Genomic DNA, 21,860 nt, shown 5'->3' with positions numbered 1-21,860 from the left:
CAAGAGATGAGACTGAGGAGTACCAACATGCTCTGCCATCATTAGAAGTAACAAATACAGAAGGGTCTGAGTTCGCACGCCTCGGGCAAGTCGGTGACGCTGGACAGAGATACACGTGGCACCATGAGTATTTGGGTGGCGTTTGCACTTTAAATAAACTTTGTAAGGCCACACAGAGATCAAAGGAAGCCCCGAAAAGGAGTGAAAATAGATTTCTACGCGTGTGCAAAGCACAGAGCATCTAAATGAGGACTTGCATCCAACCAATGGCAGCAAAGACCTTAGGCAACACATCAGAAGAGTGTTAGATAGGGCAAATATTGTTGTTAGCTCCCGGTTAACAGCCAGTTGCCTTTATGAGACCTATGGGCAAAGCCAAACCCGCTCACATCTCATGAGCACAGCCACCAGAAAAGCATCTGCAAGCAAAACTGCACTCACAACGCCAGCACCACCAGCAGCAGCCGCAGCGGCTCATCTGATGAGCAGCAGTTCCATTTTACGCATCAGAAATAAGCTCCTCCATAATACAATTCCACACCAGACATTTGGGTGACAAACGCCCGTTCCACACTCGTCTGCTCTTAATTTTGAAGCCTTGTTTTTATTTTGAGCCCGCTCTGGTCCCCGGGCTGAGCTCCTCTTGCAGCCTTGCCTTCCTTCCCTGCATAATCAATGCCATCTCGTGGTGGAAAAACTCCATCTGCTGAGGGCTTTGCAAACCACAATAATCCCTGAGCATCTGGGAGCCGTCGGCAGGGCAGCGCTGCACACCTCCACCCCCCCCCCCCCCCAGCAGGACTGTATTTCCATTAAACACAGAACGGTTCTTCCACAACTGTGAAATCAGCTGAAGTGGGAGCTTTTAGACATGGGAACCACGTGCAGATTTCTTCCCCATTCAGAGCCAAGGAACTGAACCCCTATCCACGGCGCACGCCCTATCAGCTGCTTCCAGCACCGACGGCTTTTCTGCTAAACGACCAAATTTATTCTCTTGCTGCTGAGTCTCTTCCTTGTGAGCTCACTGCTCCAGGCATCCCCACTCCCGTTCTTCTTTTGGCTTCTTCCAGAGGAATCCAACGCACAGCACGCACTGCTCTATGGTCCTTTCTGTCACCTGGCCACGTTCCATGTGCTCCAAGGTGTTCTGTCCGTACTCTTCCAGCTTTGCTCTCAATGTTCTGGCCTCACCCCATCGACATAAGCCACAAGTTACAGGCAGATAAAGCAGCTTCATTCCCACATCATCTCTTACAGCAGCTTCTGGATATGGGCTGAGAACAGGAGGGCACTGCAGTGCTTCATGCCAGCGTGCTGGAGTTGAGTCACCACCAGCAGATCCTTCCTGGCTTCACTAAACCCACCTTGGACAATGACTGGGAGCCCACCCTGACCACTGCAGCACCAAAAGGAACGATACAACCCACCAAGATTGCGCACTGATAAGACCCTATCTCTCCAACAGCCTCCAGCAAGTTTTGTTTCTGGCTTTTTCTGAGCAACTGCAACTAAAAATCCACCTGCTTTGTTAAATGGATTTCTCCCTCCCCCTATATTTTCGTCTCTAACTTAATTTGCTGTTGCTTTATTAAGGATTGAATTTTGGTTTATATAAAAGTAAACAATGTTATCACACAAATCTTAATCTTCTAATTGCAGCCTCGCTTGAATTACTTGATGATTAGCCTCTAGGCATAACACTCGTCTCATTCAGTTATACCTTCATTATCATCAGATTCATTAATTTCATCCTCCGCGTGCTAAAACACTGCATGGTTAAAGGCAGCACTGAGCAACACCCACAGCCCTGGTGAGGTTTCCCAGTCCCTGCTGAAGCAACGTGGCAATACGAGGACTGAGGAGTTAATTTTTCCTTTAAATCCTCGATGAGTTAAAGAAAGAAACCCCACTGGAAGGAGACTGAGAGATGGCCCAGCCACAGCAGCAAGGGATGGAAAGCGGCCACGAGGTTACAAGCTGGAGAGACCCTGTCTCTAAGTGACACAGGTGATGCCTACAGACACAGCAAAGTCATCAGACCACGCCTGGCACAGTTTCTCCAAGCCACACACGCTGGTTGAGCTGTTGTTCTTTAGATATGCAGTAGAGGGAAATGGGTGTGCTGTGATATTTGTCTTCAAATCACCTGCTCCAGCACCTGCTTGCAGAGTGAGGATCTGAAAGGTCAGCCCAACCTCCCATGCAAGGTGAAACGTTCCGGACACAGAGCATCCCTCCAGGGACTGCAAGGGACAGACACGCAGGAAGGAACAGTCCGATAAAGGCTTTCACACAGGCCCTATGCGACAACACTACCAAACAAGTTCACATCACCACAGGGCACGCTTGGCTACTAAGAAGCACAAATACACAACTTGGAGAAACAGCTGGATGCTACGCAGCTCGAGGCTCAGTGACCAGGGCAGAGAAGGTATCGACAACAGCCCTGTTCCTTACCTACATAACGCAACTCAACTTGAGGTTATGAGCACTCTTTCAGCTTTTTCCTGAATCAGCCTTTCTGGCAGCATCAGTGTAGGACTGAAGCAACACCCGCTGCAGGCGAGAAGCAGCGCAGCCAACCTGCACACACCTAAACCACTGCAACATCCCCTGACAGACCGGATTTAATAGCTGGAAAGGAAGGAATTAAGTAAATACACATGCAAATACGTGGGCCAATTTAATACGGGCCTTCGGGCTCAAGTGCTAACATTTGTAGAGCTTACGTCCTGCACATCTTGTGTGTACTTTGAGGCTACAGACAGCTTCATTCGATAGCACAAACATGACCTGCATTAGAAGAGTGTGCAAGCGTTTTTCTGCTTTGTCTTCCAGGGCTGGAGCCCAGACACAGGACAGAAAGCAGAACTTAAACGTATTTAATAGAAACAAGTTTACAATTCCTATTTTAAGCTTAAAATACCTGCTCGAGGGAAGACATTACTCAAATAACATTTCTGCAGAAGATGGATTCCCTGAACACAGGGAGAATTCGGCAGATTCCTGTCTAACCTTTCAGAAAGCCAACCCCAGACATCTGCAGGGCTGCAGACAAGCACTTCTCAGTGCCTCTTGGAGACTGCACAACTTCAAACTAAGTTGGGAAGGAGCAAGCTGCCGTGACATAGCCAAGTCCCCAGTCCCACCGCCAGGCACCATTCCCTACTGACATACATCCTCCAGCAAATTTGCCTTCACTTAGAAATAAGTAAAAATAAAATAATAAAAATTAAAATTAAAAAGTTGGGTATTGATTTTACCTGTTACTTCTATGTTTACTTGGGATCAAACCAAGACAGTTACTCATTAGAAGCAACAGGCCAGCTGAAGAAGAGGTGTTTTCTAGGTAAGTAAAACCAGAGGAATCTGGCCCCGGTATGTTTAAATGGCAATTATAAAATGAGTTATCTGCAAAAAGATACACATTCCAGAACCAAAGACCTTCTCCTTCACAGCCACATTAGGAGCCGACAGCGTACGCGCGTCTCATCTCACATATCTTTTCAGAAAACTAATTAAAAACATGACATGGCGTCAAGCTTTTGTGTAAGTCTAAATCTCATCTCCATAAACTAATAGGAGGTTTTCCAGCTCATCAGCACACAGCGACAGCGCAGGCCATCAGTCCCTTCCTGGGCGATGTCTGCTTCTGCGCTGTGACGGAGAAGCAGGATGCTAACAACCCCCTGAGCCTTCTGTCTTCAGTTTGTGCTTCAGAATTTAGAGAAGAAAAAGCGGACCAAACCGAACGAGGGGCTCCAAGCTCAGCCAGGAGTCATTATTTGCCATGCAACCACCTGTACGTGTTCAACAAAAACAGATTCTTTGACCTCCAGGAATCTGAGTGTTATTTACCAAGCTGAGCAGCTTCTAGGTAACGTCACTGAGACTTCATTTTAAATTATGTTTCTATTAGATATAAATCCCAGAATCCAGCAGCACTCGTTTCACTCTGCCTAAAATGGGACCTCCAAGTCCCTCACTTTTTCCATAAGACAGTGTCCTTCAGTGCAAATTCTGAGACAGACGTCCCAAGCCCTGCACATCTTATTGCTAATGTGACTTTCAGGCAGCGCTGCGGGGTCAGCTTCAGTTTCTATAGGAATAAAAGGGAGCTCAAGGAGGTCCTGCAGCAAAAAGCCCATGCTCAGACAACCAAGAGACACTGCATGAAGACCAGATGGGTTAAACAGAGCCCTACGGGGCAGCAAAGAGCTGGGAGAAACAATCATAGAATTAACTAGGTTGGAAAAGACCTACAAGATCATCCAGTCCAACCATCCACCTACCACCAATAACCCCACTAAACCATGTCTCTCAATGCTATATCTAAATGCTTCTTGAAACAATCCATCTCCCTGGCCCAGCAGGCAGTCCTCGAGCTCGGTGCCAGCCCCATTACCCCGTTCCTGTGCCCCATGATCCCTTCCCACCATCGCACCCCAGGGGTGGCTGGGACAGCAGGACCAGCAGGCGCTCACCTCTCTGGGTGGCTGGGGAGAGGGATGGAGATGTGAGCAAGAAGAGGAAGAGACCACCAGACCCCCATAGCTCAACAGCTGCTTGCCAGCCTTGCTGCAAGGGAAGGGGGCACGTGGCAATTGTTATGGATTTGGGCAACTGCAGAGCGATGAAAGGCTTTGTGGGCTGCAGCACATCAGACCTCACCTGGGCCCAATCACTTAGCGAGTCCATAGCAGCTGTGGGTATAACATGGGGAGCCACTTCACCCCAGATGGAGCTCAGCAACATAAATGGGGCTCTTTGCACTTGCATTAACATCTCTGAAATTTTTGGATACCATTTACTAGGGACTCAAAGCACGAGATGGGGTAAGCCACACCCTGCGAGTTCGCAGGTAGTCAGTATTAGCTTAATTAAGGCCGCAATCCCCACCCTGCTTAGAGAAAGCTCCTTAAAGATCCCTGCTTCTCTCCTGCAAGGTATTCTTAATGCACTTCACCAAACGAGGGGCTCAGATGCAAGGAAGGTGGACAGCAGCTGAGGGAGGATTTCTATCACAGCACACCTGATCCCAACCGAGATGCAACACAAAGTTCAGGCGCCCGCACTGCACGGGGGGAAAAACGCACCCGTATGTTCCCATAGACCGAGAAAGCGCTGTTTGCAGGAGGACACGCCGCACTGCGAGCGCTGCTCGGCAGCCGGGCTCATTCATTTGGCTGTGCTGACCCCCAGAGCCCGGCACCCGGCACGGCACCTCGCGATCCCTGCACGACGGGAACCGCTGCATCCCGAGAGCCCGATCCGGAGCACGCATTCATTCGGCGCGCCCTCGAATGGCAGCGTCCAACACGGGCTGCAGGATTAGCTAGATAAGGGGAAAAATAACGCATAGGCATCGCAAAATAAAATAAAATAAAATAGAAGCACGCACACATCTCGCGGGGAAACCGCGCGGGGGGATCCAGCATCTCCAGCCACACACGTGGCCGAAGCCAGATTGCTGCGGGATAAAGGAGCAGCTGTGGCAGAAGGGATCCCCGCTTCTGCTCCGTCGGGCAGGGCGAAGCTGGTGCTGCTGCAAATTGACTCGTACAAATTGAGGGCTTCGTATCCCCGTTCCAAGAGACCCCTCATCAGAGGAGACCCTCACTCTCGCTCAGTGTTGCACAACCCGAGGGGCCCCATCTGCTCCCCCCCCCCCATCCTCGCAGCCCTCCTTTGGTTTACAGCGCGGTACCGGGCCTGGGGCGGGCGGCCCCGGAGCTCCCGTGCTGGGCACTCTCCTCGCGCCTTACAAACGACCCGAGACAAAAACGAGCGTCAGCTCCAGCTTCACCCCGCTACAGGGGTGTGACCACAATTAACACCTCTGTCTCTCCCCTTTTTCTGTTAAGGACCGGGCTGTTGTTCCTCCGTCCCGTGAGGGCAGCCCCTTCTTCTCGGCTCCTCTCCCCCATTCTCCGCACTTCTTACGCCGACACTTCGCCTCCTTACTGCTGTAGCGCTAATTAACACTGCAGCACTAACAAGCACTCCGGCAACGAAGCGAAGGAGCGGCGTCGCGCGGAGAGCGCTGGGGACCGAAGAGCGAAAGAAAACGCCAGCCCGCACCGAAACCTCGTGCCGAGCCATCACCAACCCCGTCCGCAACTCCGCGCTGCTTCGCTCAGCAGCCGCGGCCTGCACGGCCACGGCCACAGCGCTGAGAGCTGCACCTCGTGCGAGCCCCCCCCCCGCGTACCCCTTCTCTCGCTGCTCGGCTCCGTCTCCTTCAGCGCTTCTTTCCGGGGCTCCGCAGCAGCCGCTGCTCCTCGAGGAGCACGAGGCGACCCGACACGAGGAAAGAGCAGCGAGGGGACGGCAGCCAGAGAGCGGCGCCGAGCACAGCCCGCAGCTGGGAGCGATCGATCCCGATTAAGGCACCCGCAGGTGTTCTCATTTGGGGGAATTCCTTCCCACCTGGTTCTCTTTTTTTTTTTTTTTTTTTTTTTTTAATTTTTTTTTTTTTAAGGTAGCTCCCTACCAAAGCAAACGCAGTCGGAAAGGGCTGGGAGCTCCTCGCTTTGTGCTGGTGACAGAGGTCCCCAAATCCTGGCAGCTCCTGGCCATGAAAACCCACAAACCTCAACCTGGCAAGTCAACTTAGACAACATGTAACAGTCCCGGAATGATTTCATCACATTCACCTTGCTAGGTTACCACAAATGAAGCGTTCCGGGCTGTTTTCCATTCATCTACAAAGGAGCTGCATCATGTCAGCAGCGTTTTTCCCCTGGCGAGCTGAGGTCTGTTAGCATTTCAGGTCTGTGCGGCTGCTGGGAGGATTTCGGGCACTGGGTCAAAGCTTCAGAGCTCCAGCACGTGGCACGTGCCTGGGCATCCAACAGCAATGTGTGAAAGCACACGTGGTTATGCACGGCATTAGAAATCCGTGGGTTTACACCTCAGCTGAGAACATACCAGTCGATGGTATGACCAGTTCATTCAGCTTCCTTAGATCAGTAGGAAACATTCCCCAGCGCTGAACTGGAGCCGTTTGGAGCACTGGAGCTCAGTGAGTGCTGTAGTTTGCATCAGAGAGCATCCTGGAGAAAAGCAGTCAAATGGATCTTAAAAAGAAGAAAGCAAGCAGGGTAACTCAGCCAGGCTGCTCTCCTGCTCCTCCCTGCCAAGTCAAGGAGGGGCTGCGTGCAGTCTTTCCCCCTTCGTTAAGAGCTGAGCACTAATTGGGCCGCGGTGCGGAGCGCAGCTGGCAGGCAGCACCACAGCTGTGGTTCTGCATCATAAAGCAGAGGCAGAACGTTCTGGGAAGGGAGGGCTGGGTGCGGGGGGGAACATGAAGTGAAACAAAACTTTCTGTGGACAGGGTCAGGAAAGCAGGGCAGCGAGGAGCAGAGTGGAAGATGTTCGTTCCCGGGGAGCAATGGGTGCGTGCTGGGTTGCAGTGCAATACCCCGTGCCTTAGGAACAGGATTAACTTTGCTGATGCTGCCTGCACAGCTCTGGCAGCTGCACAGGGCGAGCCGGCAGAAATGGCTTGAGTTTGAAATTCTTCAGTATCAAATACAGTCCTAGGGTCCATCTCTGTCCCAGCACAGCTCTGACTTCTCATACATGATTTAAACCATGATTTAAATTACATTTCAGCGTTCATCCAGTGAGACAAACACCACCGGGTGACATCGCACGGCAGAAAGGGGATGGCATCACAAAGTGAGAGGAGGGCACTGAAAAATAACAGCGAAATCTTGCGTGCTTCAGAGAACAGAACTTTGGGGACAGGCATTACGCGTTCCTTAAAGAGCCACGTCAGAAGTCTTGCTGGCTGCAGACAGAGCCTCGCTTCTTAAGACTTGCAATGTCGAGCAGAGGCCACGAGGGTTGCAATGGGAGAAAGAGCCGTGGAAGGCTCGTGATAATACGGTTCCTAAACTGGGGCCAAATCAAACGCATTGAGCTCCGGCAGCTGTGCCAATTAAATCTCACTCAATTTGCTGAACAAGAACATTAGCATTAATCACGTTGGCACATTTCTTAGAATATTTCGTGTCACTAAGTAGAGAAGTGGCTCTGTGCTTGTTATCGTGCGGCAGAACGTTATACAAAGCGATGCTGTTAATTGCTGAGCACATGGGGATGCTCTGGGAACCCCCAGCAGCTGAGGGCAGCGTTTCTGTGTGTCTGCCTCCAGCTGGAGCTGGGGTGTGCCCACGTCAGAGGGCACAAAATAGAACCAGGCCTTTGCACAGAACTAAAGAGGGAAAAAGCCACAAAGTGGAGCAAGGAGCACGTTCCTTACCGCCTGAAGCTGATGAAATCGAAGCAGATCCAGAGGAATTGCATTAGTCCAGTTTTAATTCAAATTAAAGTACAGGGAACAACGTGATCTTGTCATAAATACACCAGTGAAGACCATCCCCTGGCAGCCGTCAGGAGAACTGCTTTGCAACATCATCCTTCACATTCACACACACACACACACACACAAAATCTTTCATTAACTAATGAGCTTGAACTGGGACACTGTCAGCTATGGAACCAACAACGGCTGCTGTACACAAGCAAAGAACTTCACACCCAGGCGAATCGCTTCACAGTCATCTCTCCTTCTTAAAGTCATTTGGTTGTTGGTGGTTTGCTTGTTGTTTAACACATAAAATACACAACTTACAATTCTTCAACGTTTCTTCGTCGTCACTGTAGAGGAAAATAATTTATAAAACCGGAAAGACAAAGGCAGAAGGAAAAAAAAAAAAAAAAAAATCACTCATCTCCACAATATCTACCAGACTCCCAAAGCCTGCGGTCTGAGCATCAGGCTGTAGGGGTGTGCATGGGATGCGTGGGCACAACGCGAAGCCAAGGGGAGCCGCTCCGATGCCGCCTTTTATTAGCGACGAATCCCAAAGGATAAAATCAAGCTGCAGCTATCTGCGGAAGCACCGGGTTAGCGGGATGAATCGGGCATCACACATGGCTGGATTGCAAGGGCTGTGGTCTCCCAACGCTGCAAACGAGAGAACAGCGTTCAGCTTTCGTGGGGCTGTCATGCAAATGCCGCCGAGTAAATTTATGGTAATTACAGAATTACAGCGCTGTACGCATCTGTACAAATATAAAAAAAAAAAAAAAATATTTGGATAAACTGAATGAGCCGAAAATTGGTTTTAATCACCCCCAATTTATCTATTAGGCACAAATGGAAAAGATGGACTTGATTCAAACTTGTTTAAACAACAGATTGCTTGAGGCAAATCCATCCTGCTGCACACGTGCGGGGCTGCTCGCAGAGCCAGCAAGGTGTGAGCCTCTTCACCAGCCTGCACCGGGGACACTGCGGGGTCTGCACAAGGAAAACCTGGAAACCCAGTGCCACAATCCCATAGGGGTCAGCACACGGAGACCCCCCAAAAGAGCTGAGAAAAGCCTTCCCATTCCCAGCAGGCCACCACGGGGAAGCCGCCTGAGATCAGTCTGTAAAGCTTTGACAAAGCCTCCTGCAAGATCTCCATCATTTTTGGCAGCTCGTGGGCTTTGCGTGCGCATCACATCTCCATCCGCAAGCAGCGCTCACACGGCACGAGGCAGGCAGCTTGTCCACCGAGCTGAGCGGAAAGCAAACAGAAAGGAAGTTACATCAGAGCACTGAGATTGTTTCCAAATAGCTAGCGATCTCAGAGGGCACTGGTGACTGAGGTAACGGATTTTAATTCGCTTCAGGACGTTGAGCCCAATGCTGTCCTTCCACTGCGTTAGAACCAACGTAAGAGCTATCCCAGATCTCGGTTACAACGTGAAATTTCTTGTGCAGGAACCATACACATTCACAGCTACGTCACAGCCAGCACGAAGTGCACAGGAGCGTAAGAATCAGATCCAGAATTCAACACGGGTGTCACAGACGGCCATAAAAAGCAATCCAAAAGTTATTTAAAATTCTTATTAAAAATAAATATTTACAGTAAAAGTTGTTAGCGCTAGTGCTACGCTTTCAGTCCTAGAAAAAGGCAGTCCTGAAAGGGCCTGGCTCAGGTGCTCGGAGTGAATCATACAAACACGGAACGACACGCCAAAGACAGACAAATTCCAAAAGCATTTCAAGGGGAGGGGGGAATACAGCTGGTTCTCCGTGTGTTACAGTTGTTCATATTGCATAGCTGGAAAACGAGGTCACTTGACTTGCATAACACTGCAACATTTGAGAAGGAAAAGGAGAATTGTCTGGGGTGGAGGAGCCGCGGCTGCAGCCAGGAGCACCGGCGATGGGCGGCCAGCACCGAGTCCTAGCCCTGTCCAGCAAGCTGCAGGCCTTGGCACCAGTGTCAACAAATGCCATTTTACAATAGCAGAGAATCACCCAAAGCAGTTTTCCTTCTAAACGAGGAGGGTTTACAAAGCAATGTAAATCGGGGAAAAAATGACCCGGCTTTCAAGCACATTCACCATTCACAACATCTGAGAAACCCAGCAAACTTCAGACTTGCATCTCTTTAGCACTTTTTTTTTTTAAATCTCTAACCCACAAACTCTCAATCTCTTGCTAACGTTTGCCTTTGCTCCAGTGATGACAGTTTGGCAGCTATCGTTGGCTATGACAAAGCTTTTTAGCCTTATGTTTCCTATCTTGATTTGAGACCTAATGAGAGACAGGCACGCTCAATACGTGTCCATCTTGCTGACTGATCTCCATCCAACAAGAGATGATATCAGACCAAAAAGCTTTGCCCATCCCATTTTATGCCATATTCCCACAGGCTGCATGCAAGGGAAACACCTGGCAATCAGCTTTAGGGGTAAAGTCACTCCAAGCCAAGGCATCCCCTTGCTTATGTCACTGTAAAGATGCATCTCAGGACTCTGATACAAAGCCAGCTTCAGCCTGGGATACATTCCCACCAGCCTCAATAGCTTTTACAATAAGACCAGCCATCACAAAAAGCAGCAAATGATGCTATTTTAGCATGTTTCATGGCAAATTGAAACTTAACTTACAATGAAACTTAAAGGCTATTACAGAAAGGACTTATTATTGTTAGCCCTCCTCCATGGGAAGTGAAGCAGCAGGGGTAGGCACTCTTTCCCCCAGAGAGAGCAGGCACCCACGTTACAAGGACCACGTCAACTCCAACACTAAAATGTTCTTATTTACAGAACTAACATCCGCACCTAGTAAAGCTGCACGAGGTGATTTAGCCTTAGATCCCTCTGAAATCGATTCCTGGGTATTTTTCTATCCTACTGCAGAAGTTTGCCTGGAGTGTTTTTGACAGATCTATGGAGAAATACACCAGGAAAAGAACAGCATTAAGTGCTGGAGCTCAGCAGTAACACGGGCAGATATGGTCCTGCAGGCCAGCTGCCCCAGCAGAAAGCCTCAGCTGATCTACATGGAAAAGGAGCGAGACAAGCCCTCACAGAAGGCCACATCAATCAAAGTTAAGTGAGATGGGAAAGAAAAAAAAAGAAAAAAGAAGAAAAAAAAAAAAAGAATACAGCAGGAGAGTACTTTGGGAGTCTGCATTCCTGTACACTGTATGTCAGAGCTCACCAGGAGGCAAACAAAGGTCTGTGAAAGTCAAGCAATCCTCTTAAACAGAAAGCTCTGAGGATGTGTGATGTAAGCAAGACGACTGCATCACAGCTGTATCTAGATTTGCCTCCGATTTTGTTTTTGAATAATCATATAAATGCTTTGCACTACCAGTAGAACACCTTCAGTACAGGGAAGATTAAAATAACAGTTACAATGACAGTGATTAGAGAGATCTCCACACTCTGGAAGCATTAAGACACTGCACATTACCTTGCTCGTTAACCACTGCCTGACTGACAGGGTTCTTGCTGTTGGTACTTTCTACATTAATGGCACCATAAGATCTTTGACATCTAAATGCTCTACTATGGCATTGAAATGCTGGACAGAGTTAGAACCGGGGCTTTCAGCACAGCTGGCAACACCAGGGAGATGCATGGGTAAGGAATAGTTTCTATTCAAGCAGTATTTGTTTCACAGGAGCAACGAACCCTGTCAGAGCAGCACTTTTTTGGGAGGGCTGAGAAGTTTTGTGTGGTGGAGCTGCTGAGACATCAGCCCCAGGGAAGGCAGAGCCCAGCATGTACAGGAAACAGCATTCGTGGCAAGTAGAAAAATCACATGGTATTTATTTCCACCATACGACAAGCATTGCAGGGATACACACAGCAGTCCAGTGGCACGTACAAACGTATGACTGGGACAGCGTCACACTCAAGCCAGAGCACCCTGTTCCAGTCTGTCCCTGCTGACTGCTTTTCTCAGTTGGTACTCAGAAGTTTCCACTGTCAGTAGTAAGGTCTGCCCTCAGGGAACAGTGAGAAAGTAGTTCAACCAGCAATGGGTACGGAGCATCAGTAGTGAAGAAATCCAGAAGCGTTCATCTTTACTCACATGCCCAAACGTAGCGCTTTTGTTTCATACAGGAGACTCAGTGCCCGCAGTTCAAGCACCGTGTTTATCTCAGGACACTAGCCATTGAGAAAAACAGTTGATTGCACCACAGATAACAAGCAACACCTCGTGTCTAGCATGGAACATGTCCCCAGAAGGACTTTCACTTTGCTGCGCAATCCACCGCAGAGCAGATGAGGTTTGTAACAGATCACTTGTCAGGCGAAGACGTAACAGCAATGAGATGGGTCAAGGCTGAGGTCAGTCATCTTCCCAACGCCACCTAGCTGGATCCACGTCACTTCTGCTCCTCGCATTGGCTTGACTGTGTGTCACAATGGTTTGTGAATCACAGCAACACCTGTTTTAAGAATGGATGGACACATGGTTATCAAAGGAACAACTCCTGGTTGCCTTGTAGCTAAGATCGTGCTGCAACAACTAACACCAGCAGCAAGCTAGCAGAGAGCTGCTTGCTGCTTCTGTGAAGGGCTCCTCTGCTGAAGTCCAAATAAAGCACACACAGATTTAAGATTAAAGCATCAGGAGGCACAGCCCTTAAATTTACAAATGACCCAAGCTGTTCCCAGCTCTCCCATGAAGTATTTCTTCCTTTACCTGCATAACTCCTTCCTGTGCTCATACTGGTTGGCAGCAATGTCCACTTGTCCGTGATGGGGTTGTAGTATTCCACAGAGGCCAAGTTACAGGAACCATCGTCTCCTCCCACCACATAGAGGAGACCATTCACCGCACACACACCTCAAAGCAGAGCACAGAGTAAAACATGGGCTAACTTCTCTCCCACAACACGCTGCCTGCCACATTTTGATTCATTCCCTAGAAGACACCCCATCTTCCTTTCTATTACTTGTTTCTAACACTGTATACTTATATTACTAGAGCAATAACCACATTAAAAACCACAGACAAATGCAACCAAGAACCAAAGACAGACTTATTGCAGTTACCTGCATTTCTTCGACACATATTCATGTCTGCTACTTGCTTCCAGGTGTTTGTTCCTGGGTCGTAGACTTCCACACTCTTCCTGACCAGGGGCCCATCGTGCCCACCGGTCGCGTACAGCAGCCCGCTGAGAACACCGACACCTGCCAAACAGAGCCCAGCCATGGCCAAACAGACACAGGAAAGGGCTGCACATCCCTGCCTCTGCTATTGGGTTCTGCATGGGCCTCTCTCCAAGGCATTTCCAGAACATGGGCTTTTAATCAGCTCTCCACCTTGATCTATAAACCGCTGCAGCTCACCCCCTCTTTGTCCCTGTCTGCCTGATATTTTCTACCACGGGTTTCTTTGCATTCAGCCTGATTTTCATTTCCAGGAGCTCTGTTTTTGTTTTTCCTGCTGCCTTTGTGCCATGTGGCTTCATCCCTTGGACACACTTCCTCTTTTCAGCAACCTATGGCTCGTTCCAATTCTTGAGGCTGCCTGTGGATTTGTTTCCCCCACTCCCCTTACCACCCCTACCCTAAACTGGGATAAAACAGAAATACTGATCTGAATTGCATCACTTTAAGCATGGCATTAGCCAGCAGGACAGCCCGCAGGACCTAAAGATGGTCTTGTGCCGATGACTTAGGGAAAGGCACAGAGCTCCGACCCCAGACCTGTTCAAGGTGCATCCCAGTTCATGGAGAAATGGGAACTCACTCAACTGGCAAGGAAAGCCTGCCATGTCTGAGCCCATCCAACTTGCTTTCCAACACCCTGCCATTCGACTGCATTCAGCTGTTCCAACAGCTTTATACTTCAAAATAAAAAAAGTCAGTAAGCTCATTTAAGCAAGTAGGAGAGTTAAAAGGTTGGGAACACTAAAGCTTCTCCACTTGAAATGCATCCATACATGGTGAGTTGGGGGGCACGTGAAGAGCTGTCCCTGCCCAGGGGGCTGCCATTCCCGCAGCAGCACGCTGCCAACACAGCCTTGCTGCCTGCTTCAGGGTCACGGCAGGGATTTGAGGATGCTCGCCCTCAGCTCCGCTAGATGTCAGCATGGGCACAGCAATGCTGGGAGCTCAGGTTCTCGTTTCCCAAACTGTACAGGAGCTCATGCTGCAGCACTGCTCTCCGTGTCTCAGCTGGTGCTTGCTGGTGGGACATATGCCAAGCATTTGGGTCACAACGAGGACTCGATGGGCTCGGCTCAGTTTGGGAACAGCAAGCTGCAAGGTTGCTTGACACATCTTTGCTCTATTTTGACATACTGTCAACATTTTCCGACAAGGTTGGGAGAGGTTTTATTATCAAGCAAGTATTAAAAACCTCCTCAACTCAATTAAAACCAACTGCATGTGGCCTGAGCAAGAGTTAGAGAAAGTGCATTAGAGTGAGGAAAGAAAGACTGTGTGCAACCACCCAGCTCAGAAGGAAATTCCCACCCGCAGGGCAGCCTCCAGGCTTGCACAGCTATGGGTGACCACTGCCCAGGCTGCTGCAGAATGAGAACTGCACACTCTACGCAACAGGACCAATATTCACACATTCCCTTTCATCTAAAGATTATTTTAAACACAATGGATAAGAGCTGCCATCCTTTTCAGAGATGAACAGCCACAGAGAATGCAAGTGCCTACCTGGCCTAATATCATATGTAAGTTAGAAGCCATCAAGACTAGAAGCCATCAACACATCCTTTCCTCTAATCTTCCAGATCACCAGCTCGAGGCAAAGGTACACTAAAACCTGGCTTAGCAGCAGCCATCTGAGATGAATTCTGTTGCCCTGACTTGGTCCATATGTAACCCAGCGCAGATGATGTGCAGCACTGGGAGACTTGGGGAGGATGCAAAATGAAAACGTATCTGACAGCCCCCTAACAACAGGAGAGAGAAGGCAGTGCGGCTTGACTTCCCAGCGCCCAGCTGAGCCTGCAGCTGGCAGTTTAGAAAGGCAACTCCCAGCTTACAAGTGAGATGCATCTGTTAGAGAAGCTACTTAGAAACACTGAACGTTATTTCATTAATCCAGAAATTAATTTCAATTTGGAAGACTTTAATGAAGTCAGGATAGCTGCTGAGAGCTTCCAAGCCATTATGGCTTTTCCCCTCATGGGAAGGGGGGGAGGGGGGGGTGGGAACAGACTGCACTTGCCAGCCCATTTGCCAAAACATTCTTTTCCTTCCCTTCCACGAAGGGAGGAGAGCCCAGTGATTATCCTCTTTTAAGAACACAGCCAGAGCCAGTACCTGCACCACTGCGTCGAGTGCTCATGTCAGCTACGTAGGTCCATTCGTTGGTGGCCGGGTTGTACTGCTCTACAGTACTAAGGCACTGGCGAGATGCTCCATCATAACCCCCCACAGCATAGAGCTTACCTGCAAGAGACACATGTTGGCATCAGCATCATGGCTACAACTGATGTATGATGTTCCCACCATGCCTGGCAGCCCCAGTGAGGTCAGATCCTGGCTGGGAAGGCCCTTGGCAGAGCTGCCTGAGCCTGCTGGCATGTCTGGGGCAAACCTTACTGAAAGGATCTGAAGCAGGCTCACAGACAGTGGGCCTGTTTGCTTTTAAAGCTGTCAGTCGAGACAGGGAAACATCTCAATACAGCAGCTTCATTAGAAGCCCAAAGCCCTGAAGGTTTTCCAAATGACTTGTTGGCCGAGGAGAAGAGCTAAAACCAAAGCATGTTCTTCTGATCAAGCATTCCATTCAGGCGCCATGCAGTAAGGTAAGCTGACAAAGGTAAATACTATACATTAATTACAATGTCACATGAGCAATACATCGGCGATAGCCTCTTTATTTACTGCCTTCATGGAAATGTAGACCCAGTTTTGAAGATCCTAGGCCAAATCAGGACAAACCAAAGCTGCCGGTACAGCTGAGGCCACTCTGTTCACTTGCTCCAAGTGACCACAACACAGAAATCCTGGGGAACCTTCATAGCACAGCATGTCTGTCCTGTGCTCTTCTTTGTCATGACAGCTGCTGTTGGGAGTCTCACATCTACAGTCTTATGTTTGATACTTGGATATTTCAAGGCTTCAAGGATAAGGGTGTGGACCTGTCTCTGTGGTCAGAGCTTCACTCACAGCCTCCTCAAGCTCGTTCGGACTGTTGTTTCAAGCCACTTCTTGTTACTCACTCAACCAAGGAAAGAGTGCCAGACAAAGCAGGACAAGATGAAGTTCCCTGGTTGGCATCAATTCTTAAATGTTTTTGTTACCCACAGGCATTGGGTCAAACTCCATCACATTCAGATGAGCACTGGGGGTTAACTGCATGCTGCAGTTTGTTCCCTAAACTATTATGTTCAGCTTTCCTTCTCCATCACACACTCATTTTCTATCGTGAGCTCCAACACATGCAACACTTTCTCATGCTTTAAACAAAGCAAAGCAAAAGGATTTCATATGCATCCAGAAGAAAATAGTTCACAGAAACACATCTCTCAGGTATGTATTAAGTATTTGGAATTCAAATGACCAACCCACTTCAGCAAAGCAAACGACTATCAACAGCCCAGCACTCCACAGGCAAGTGAATGGGCCAGTTTTGAATGAGATGCTTCTTTAAACAAATATGCAGATTTAGCACAACCCCCACAAGTCATTCTGACTTCATCTCATCCTCCTCTCCTGGCAGACACACTTCACACGTTCCCCATTTAAACCATGCTACTTCAAAGCAGAGTTCACAACAAGCTTTGTGCCATTGGCTGCTCCACAGGGTGCTAACTGGAAACTGTTACGCCGTGCTAAAGAGAAGGTCAAACAAAAACTTTCCCTTGCTTCAGAATTGATTTTGCTGAAGGCTCCTATCTAAGTTGCTCTTTCTCCTGGATGCAAACCAAGCTGTCCAGTTCCAGCTCACTCAAGCTGGCTGCTGGTACATCTGTGCCAACAGGTACTGCACGATCCCTTGCACCACCTGCTCTGCTCACCTCACCTGCCCCACTCCTGAGCTGCCACAATCTCAGCATTCACAGTCATCAGTCGCTCTTCACTTACGAACCAGAACAAATTATGCTGCGTGTGCCTGAAAGCCTGGTCTTAGAATTCCTGCCAAACCACCAGCCTGGGGCTGTGGGATGAACTATGCTCCTGTTCCCTCGCTGAGCAGATTTTTTGTGATAGGTGCTCCATCCACACGCTGTCTGCTGATGGCAACAGTGCACTGCGTAACAGTTTGTTGTCATCAGAAGCAGCATAGGAAGAATAAGGACTCAGAGAAACCTGCACACACCCAACAGCATTCCCAGAAGGCATGGGTTGGTCTGATCCAGGTCTGAGGCTCTTGGAAAGCAGCACACAATTTTTCACTTTGATATAAAGGAGAACGAAAAAAAGCTGCAGCAATTAGGTCTGATAAAATAAATCTTTACCAATCGAAGACAGTGTAGAGAACAGGTCCTGCAGTTACTTCCTATTGCACTTAATCACTCAGGCTTCTGTTTGACACTGAAACGTTTGCTTGATGGATATGGCTGATGGTTTTCTTACCCTCCACAACTCCAACTCCAACACTGCTTCTTCTTGTGTTCATGGGAGCCACAAAAAACCACTCATTGGTTTTATAGCTATAGGCCTCAACTGATGCCAGACCTAGTTAAAAAGGGGATACACAGGTTTTCTAATTAAAAAAAAAGAGAAGAGAAAAAGATTGGTGTTGCACTTCCATCTGCCTTCCACCTCCTCCCAAGCCCCTAATTCCCCCCACGCTCCTGACACCCAATTTTCTAGTTTCTTTCCTTTCAAGCTGGGGCCACCACATCAATGCCACTTCTCCAGCAGCTGGAAAAGTTACCACATGGCCCCTACTCCGGGGCACCAAGGTGGAGCAGAGTCCAGATTCCAGGCCCAGAGGTTCACATTCTTTCAAGCATTATAAAGTGTCTATACAAAGGTTTAAAAATTACCCCAGAGCCTTCTGCACTGTACTCATCACCAGCTGAAATAGCCAGTTCAGGGCTAAACCAAGTGGCAGTGCCCTACAGCAGAAGCAGAGGTGTGAGGCTTAAGGTGCAGTTATATCAGCAAAACTCCCAGACAAGCATACCCCATAAAACGCTTTGTTCACATTTCATTCATGTTAATTTCAACTACAACCGGGAAAAATCCCTTTATAGTCAGAACAAGCATGTTCATATAGAGAACAAGACTGAAAGAACCGTATCACTAAAGAAAATAAACCGGGTGAGACACTCACAATTACTGAAGGGGCAGAACGTGCATGGGGCTGGTACTACACACAATGCACCCACCCAGCCTCTGGCTCATTCTCTACAAAATTATAGGGGAACTGCTCTGGAACCTCACTAAAGCTCTGCAATCTTTGCCGGGGTCTCTGAAAACAGTGCTTTGGGTCAGGCTTTTGTTCAGCCACCTACCGGTGCTGCCATCAAAACCGCCCACGGCATACAGGAGATCATTGAGCACAGCTGCACCCAAAGTGCTTCTTCTTTCCTGCATGCTGGCTATGGATGTCCACTGGTCCTTCACGCCATCGTACACGTCAACGGTGCGTACCCTTAAAGATCCGTTAAAGCCTCCGACAGCATAAACATTGCCAGCCATAAACACCACGCCTGATAAAGAAGAGACATTTTATGGAGGTTTTACAAACAGCTGAGGAACCGAGTAGTATCAGATCTCTGCCAGGGTACGTGAGACAGAAGGGAAGAGCAGAATGTGGGCAGGTCTTTAGCGTTTTCTGCAGGTTAAGAGTGTTGGAGCCAAGCATATACGTGTCATAAGGATGGTGAAATGCACGTAAATGCAGAGCAACATAAGGCACAGATAGATTCATATCTGACTGAAAGATTTTTTGGAGTCACAGAGGACACCAAATGGTGATCCACAATCACATCCATCTCATATCTTCAAGAGAATGCTCCCAGCTTACAGACCCGCTCTCCATCGACCCTTAACAGACAGAGAGGGCTTGACTCAGCTCCTCTGATTTTCACTAGGAAACCACAGAAAACTGGATGCTTGCAGGGACAGTAACCATGAGGGGCAGACAGGCAGAGAGCAACTCCCACAGAGTGCAGGGCACCCACCTGAACACAAAGGGTATAAGTGTATGGAAAGAGGAGAAGGAATGGCAAAAAGAAAGGTGGTTGAGGCTGGAAGCACAGAGGAAGGCTGAAGGACACATCCGTCTGGCCCCGAAGAGCTGGACACTAAGAAAGCTACAGCAAGCTTTCCCATTACCTGCTCTACACCTCCGGGAGGGAAGCTCAGCAACCTGGTCCCACCGCTCCTCCTCAAAGTCATAGCACTCCACACTGCGGATGGCTTTGGGCGCTTGCCCGCCCACCACAATCATCACCTGGAAAGGGAAAAACGAGAGCTAGGCCACCTCAGACATCAGCCTGGGCAGCTGCTCTCTGAATAGAATCCAGCAGCACATATACAGCAGCTGCCAGCCAAACGCTGCAAGCCCACCAAAAGCCTCTGCAGACAGTTACTTAAGTCAATTCTTCCAAAGAAAAACTTTATCTCCAAATGTGACAACCCCCATTAACTCTTCCTTGCTGTCTCCCCAGCAGGCAACCTGCCCTATTTCCCCACGAAACACAGAATTAGTTTGTAGCAGGGTGTGTGCAAGGCTTGTTGCTGAAGAATTTTGAAGCAAAGAAGATCCCAGCACAATTTCCACAGCCAGCCCACTGTTCCGTCATTATCTCCACGATGGTGCTAAAAATAATCAATGCCACTTAACAAATTAAACCTGCCAGCTGTATCGCCACCTGCAGGGAAGATGTCACTCGGGGAAAGCAGGACTTAAGACCCAGCGCTGCTGGGCTGCTGAAGGAAGTGGGTTGTCAGCTTCATTAAAGCCTCCGGCTGCTACACGTGTTGATGCAAATCTAGTAATTAAACCTTAAACTCTGCACAGATAGGGAAGATCTATGCAAAGCTAATCAACAGCAAATCTCAGGAGCATGAGAAATGCTCTGCTGCGACCACGTGCAGTGCAGTCCTTCCCATGCTGCCCTGCCTGCAGCCAGCTCTCAGCTCTGGAGGGCAGCCCATAGCCACGTGCACAGGCAGCAAGCAAACCACTGGCATTTACACACAGCTCCACCTTTGCACTTCGGTCTGAACACGTTTCCTTCTGTCCCTCCACCGCTATCAAGAGGGAGGATTTGTTCCCCTTATCACAGGAGCAAACGCTACCCAAGACAATCTGATTTTTACAAGGCCACAGAGCAGGGAGATAAGGGGGCTTCAAATGTAGTTAAAGAGAAGATGATACTGGCATTATTCTCTGCAAGGCGCCTGTGGGCAGCCGAGGGGTTGAGGCATCACTTGATGTCACTCAGGTAATGAGCTCAACTCCTGTCACAGTTGCTGTAGAAGTCCAGGGCTAGGCAGTGCTCTTAAGTATTTTCAGAGTATGGAAACAGTGAACTGTTCAATGTAGAAAGATAGAAACGTGACCTTAGGAGGTAAATTCACCCTAAATTAGCAGTCTGACCACTAAGCGTGCAGCAGCCTCTCATGGAAAGCTGCAGAGCTTCACGTGATTATAGACTTAAGAGATTTCACAGCAGGACCAGCAGATGAGATGAAAGTTTCCCAGTAACTGGATTGCTGGGAGATCATCACCTTCACCCATTTCTTTACAGTTAAAAAAAAAAACAGCAACAAAAAAAGAGTTAACAGCCCCTCAGAAAATCTGGGCTTGTACTCATGGCTCGTGCTATAGTAGATGCTGAGAATCTCTGAAGTCACTGCCTCATTGCTCATTAACTCCTTTAACGCTTGAGCAAGGGTCACACAGCCCTTCATGATCCCCCAAAGCTGTCTTCTACCCACACCCCTTCTGTGCCTGCAGGAGGAACAGACAACACACTGACGCGCTCTGCAGAACTGCAATTTCTTGACAGACCTTCCAGAATCTGAACATGTGAATAGCACAGATCTCATATCCCGTCCCACAAACCTGACTCCCTATGATTTGTACTTAGAAAAATAATACACTGTGCTTTTGGCATCTTACAACCTCTGAAAAGCTTGCTAATAACTTCAGAGGCGCTCTGTTGAGAGGCACGGTGACCAGCTGCATTTATCTCTGGAGCACGGGTCAAACAGCTCCTGTTGTCATTTTCTCCTCACTAACAAAGCGGAGGCCAAAGCATCACATGCCTCCAGGATAAACGCAGGGAGTAACACTGATAACGTATTCAGGAGCTGCTCCGAGTCTATTGGAATTTGCTTCAGACTTCCTGCTCACGCGTCTGGGTGCCGCTGTTTCCTGCTTTCCTGCCTTCTGATTGCAGAGACAGAAAAATGACAGGCAGCAGAGACAATCTTCCTCAGCAAGGCTCCAGCGCCGTGCCACATCCAGCAGAGCTCCCGGCAGCTGCCTGCAGCTGCTGTCAGCCCACGGTCAGCGACACTCAGGCCACAGCTCCGGGGCCAAAGCGCTCCCCAGACCACTCATGGCTGAGAAAATGTTTTGAGAGCAGGGCTTTGTCCCT

At 48.9% G+C, this 21,860-nt stretch overlaps 1 protein-coding gene and 2 long non-coding RNA genes across 6 annotated transcripts in view; 1 reads left to right on the top strand and 2 right to left on the bottom strand.

Annotated features, from left to right (window-relative positions):
• LOC110405320 overlaps window positions 1-6,357 on the bottom strand; it is a 53,450-nt gene extending 47,093 nt beyond the window's left edge. Inside the window, exon 1 of the long non-coding RNA XR_002442804.1 lies at window positions 6,215-6,357. This is a non-coding gene — a long non-coding RNA (uncharacterized LOC110405320). The remainder of the gene's footprint in view (window positions 1-6,214) is intronic.
• Window positions 6,486-7,972, top strand: LOC110405462. The gene is made up of 2 exons (XR_002442885.1): window positions 6,486-7,400; window positions 7,621-7,972. It is a non-coding gene; the product is annotated as an uncharacterized LOC110405462 (long non-coding RNA).
• The window catches only part of KLHL3 (kelch like family member 3), a 47,475-nt gene continuing 33,925 nt past the window's right edge, over window positions 8,311-21,860 (bottom strand). For all 4 annotated transcript variants that reach the window (XM_021410760.1, XM_021410761.1, XM_021410759.1 and 1 more), the window contains 7 exons: window positions 19,585-19,702; window positions 18,759-18,956; window positions 17,872-17,973; window positions 15,610-15,738; window positions 13,372-13,512; window positions 13,019-13,162; window positions 8,311-12,761 (listed from right to left, as the gene is read on the bottom strand). In XM_021410760.1, coding sequence (XP_021266435.1) covers window positions 12,733-12,761; window positions 13,019-13,162; window positions 13,372-13,512; window positions 15,610-15,738; window positions 17,872-17,973; window positions 18,759-18,956; window positions 19,585-19,702 — 861 coding nt within the window. In that variant the 3' untranslated portion in view covers window positions 8,311-12,732. The remainder of the gene's footprint in view (window positions 12,762-13,018; window positions 13,163-13,371; window positions 13,513-15,609; window positions 15,739-17,871; window positions 17,974-18,758; window positions 18,957-19,584; window positions 19,703-21,860) is intronic.

Source organism: Numida meleagris, chromosome 12, assembly GCF_002078875.1.
Source record: "Numida meleagris isolate 19003 breed g44 Domestic line chromosome 12, NumMel1.0, whole genome shotgun sequence".
Lineage (NCBI taxonomy): Eukaryota > Metazoa > Chordata > Aves > Galliformes > Numididae > Numida > Numida meleagris.
Note: the sequence above shows the minus strand (reverse complement) of the source record. Positions and strands in the feature narration are given on the sequence as shown.